We start from the raw sequence: 931 nt of genomic DNA, 5'->3' as shown, positions 1-931 counted from the left end.
ATTTGTAGATTTAAATTTCAAATCGTAGTTTTAGACTGTTGCATTGGGTAGAAATTGCAGTATGTGTGTGATCTCTATAAAATAGTTTCTAAAAGTGCTTGAATTATTCTCAAGTCATGAATAACTGTAAAAAAGTCATGGAACTTAATTGGTGGAAAGGTGTGGGAATCCTGGAACTGTCTACATGATAGAACAGGGAAGAAAGACAAAAAGCAGGTCAACATGGCCAAATTTTATTCTCAGACATTCTCATCCATCTGTTGCCCTGTGACATCTGTATGTGTAACAAGAACTCGCCAGAGCAGAGACAAAGGACACTTAAATAAATCATGTCTTCTAAGAACAAGTCAACAAACAGTCAATCAATGAACAAAGGTTTGGGGGGGGACGAATGTAGGAAGCGAGTCTACTTTTGGGCAGGCATGAGGTCCTCAATGGCCTGGCCTTTCTCTAGCCGTTTCTCCATCTCTATCAGCAGTTTGAGACCATCCACCAGCATCTGCACCAGCTCCACCTCAGAGAAGCCCAGACGGTCAGCGTTGGAGATGTCAAAAACACCACCCACAGCCGCAGTGTCTACACCACCTAATGAACAAGACACCACTTAGTTACTTGGCATCAGTTTACACTATATTTCTGTTCATGACACTCAGTATAGTGCGGTTTAAATCTACTGTAGCTTAAATAGTTTCGGTTCCTACCAGTTCCACGTTTCTGCAGCCTCAGTCTCTTGAGGATCTCCTCAAACTGGCGGTATTTGCTGAGATTAGGCAGTTTGACGTGCACTCCTGCACGCAGGCCTGTGCCGAGGTTGGATGGGCAGGTGAGGACGTAGCCAAGATGCTCGTTCCACATGAACTCTTGTCCCTTGTTTTTGAACAACTCCTCAATCTGAAAGGACAAACAATCGGTTAAGTGTTTCTTGCAGCTC

General features: G+C 43.7%; 1 protein-coding gene across 1 annotated transcript; it reads right to left on the bottom strand.

Annotated features, from left to right (window-relative positions):
* Positions 1 to 213: 213 nt before the first annotated feature.
* LOC107735686 (creatine kinase, testis isozyme-like) lies at positions 214 to 927 on the bottom strand (the record flags this gene model as incomplete). Its single annotated transcript, XM_016547290.1, has 2 exons — positions 214 to 585; positions 702 to 927. Coding segments are annotated over 2 exons (405 nt in total), but the record flags the coding sequence as incomplete, so codon positions are not given.
* Positions 928 to 931: the final 4 nt, after the last annotated feature.

This window comes from Sinocyclocheilus rhinocerous, unplaced genomic scaffold, assembly GCF_001515625.1.
Source record: "Sinocyclocheilus rhinocerous isolate Xijiao unplaced genomic scaffold, SAMN03320098_v1.1 C36239192, whole genome shotgun sequence".
Lineage (NCBI taxonomy): Eukaryota > Metazoa > Chordata > Actinopteri > Cypriniformes > Cyprinidae > Sinocyclocheilus > Sinocyclocheilus rhinocerous.
The sequence above is the reverse complement of the archived record's forward strand: the minus strand, read 5'-3'. Positions and strand labels throughout refer to the sequence as shown.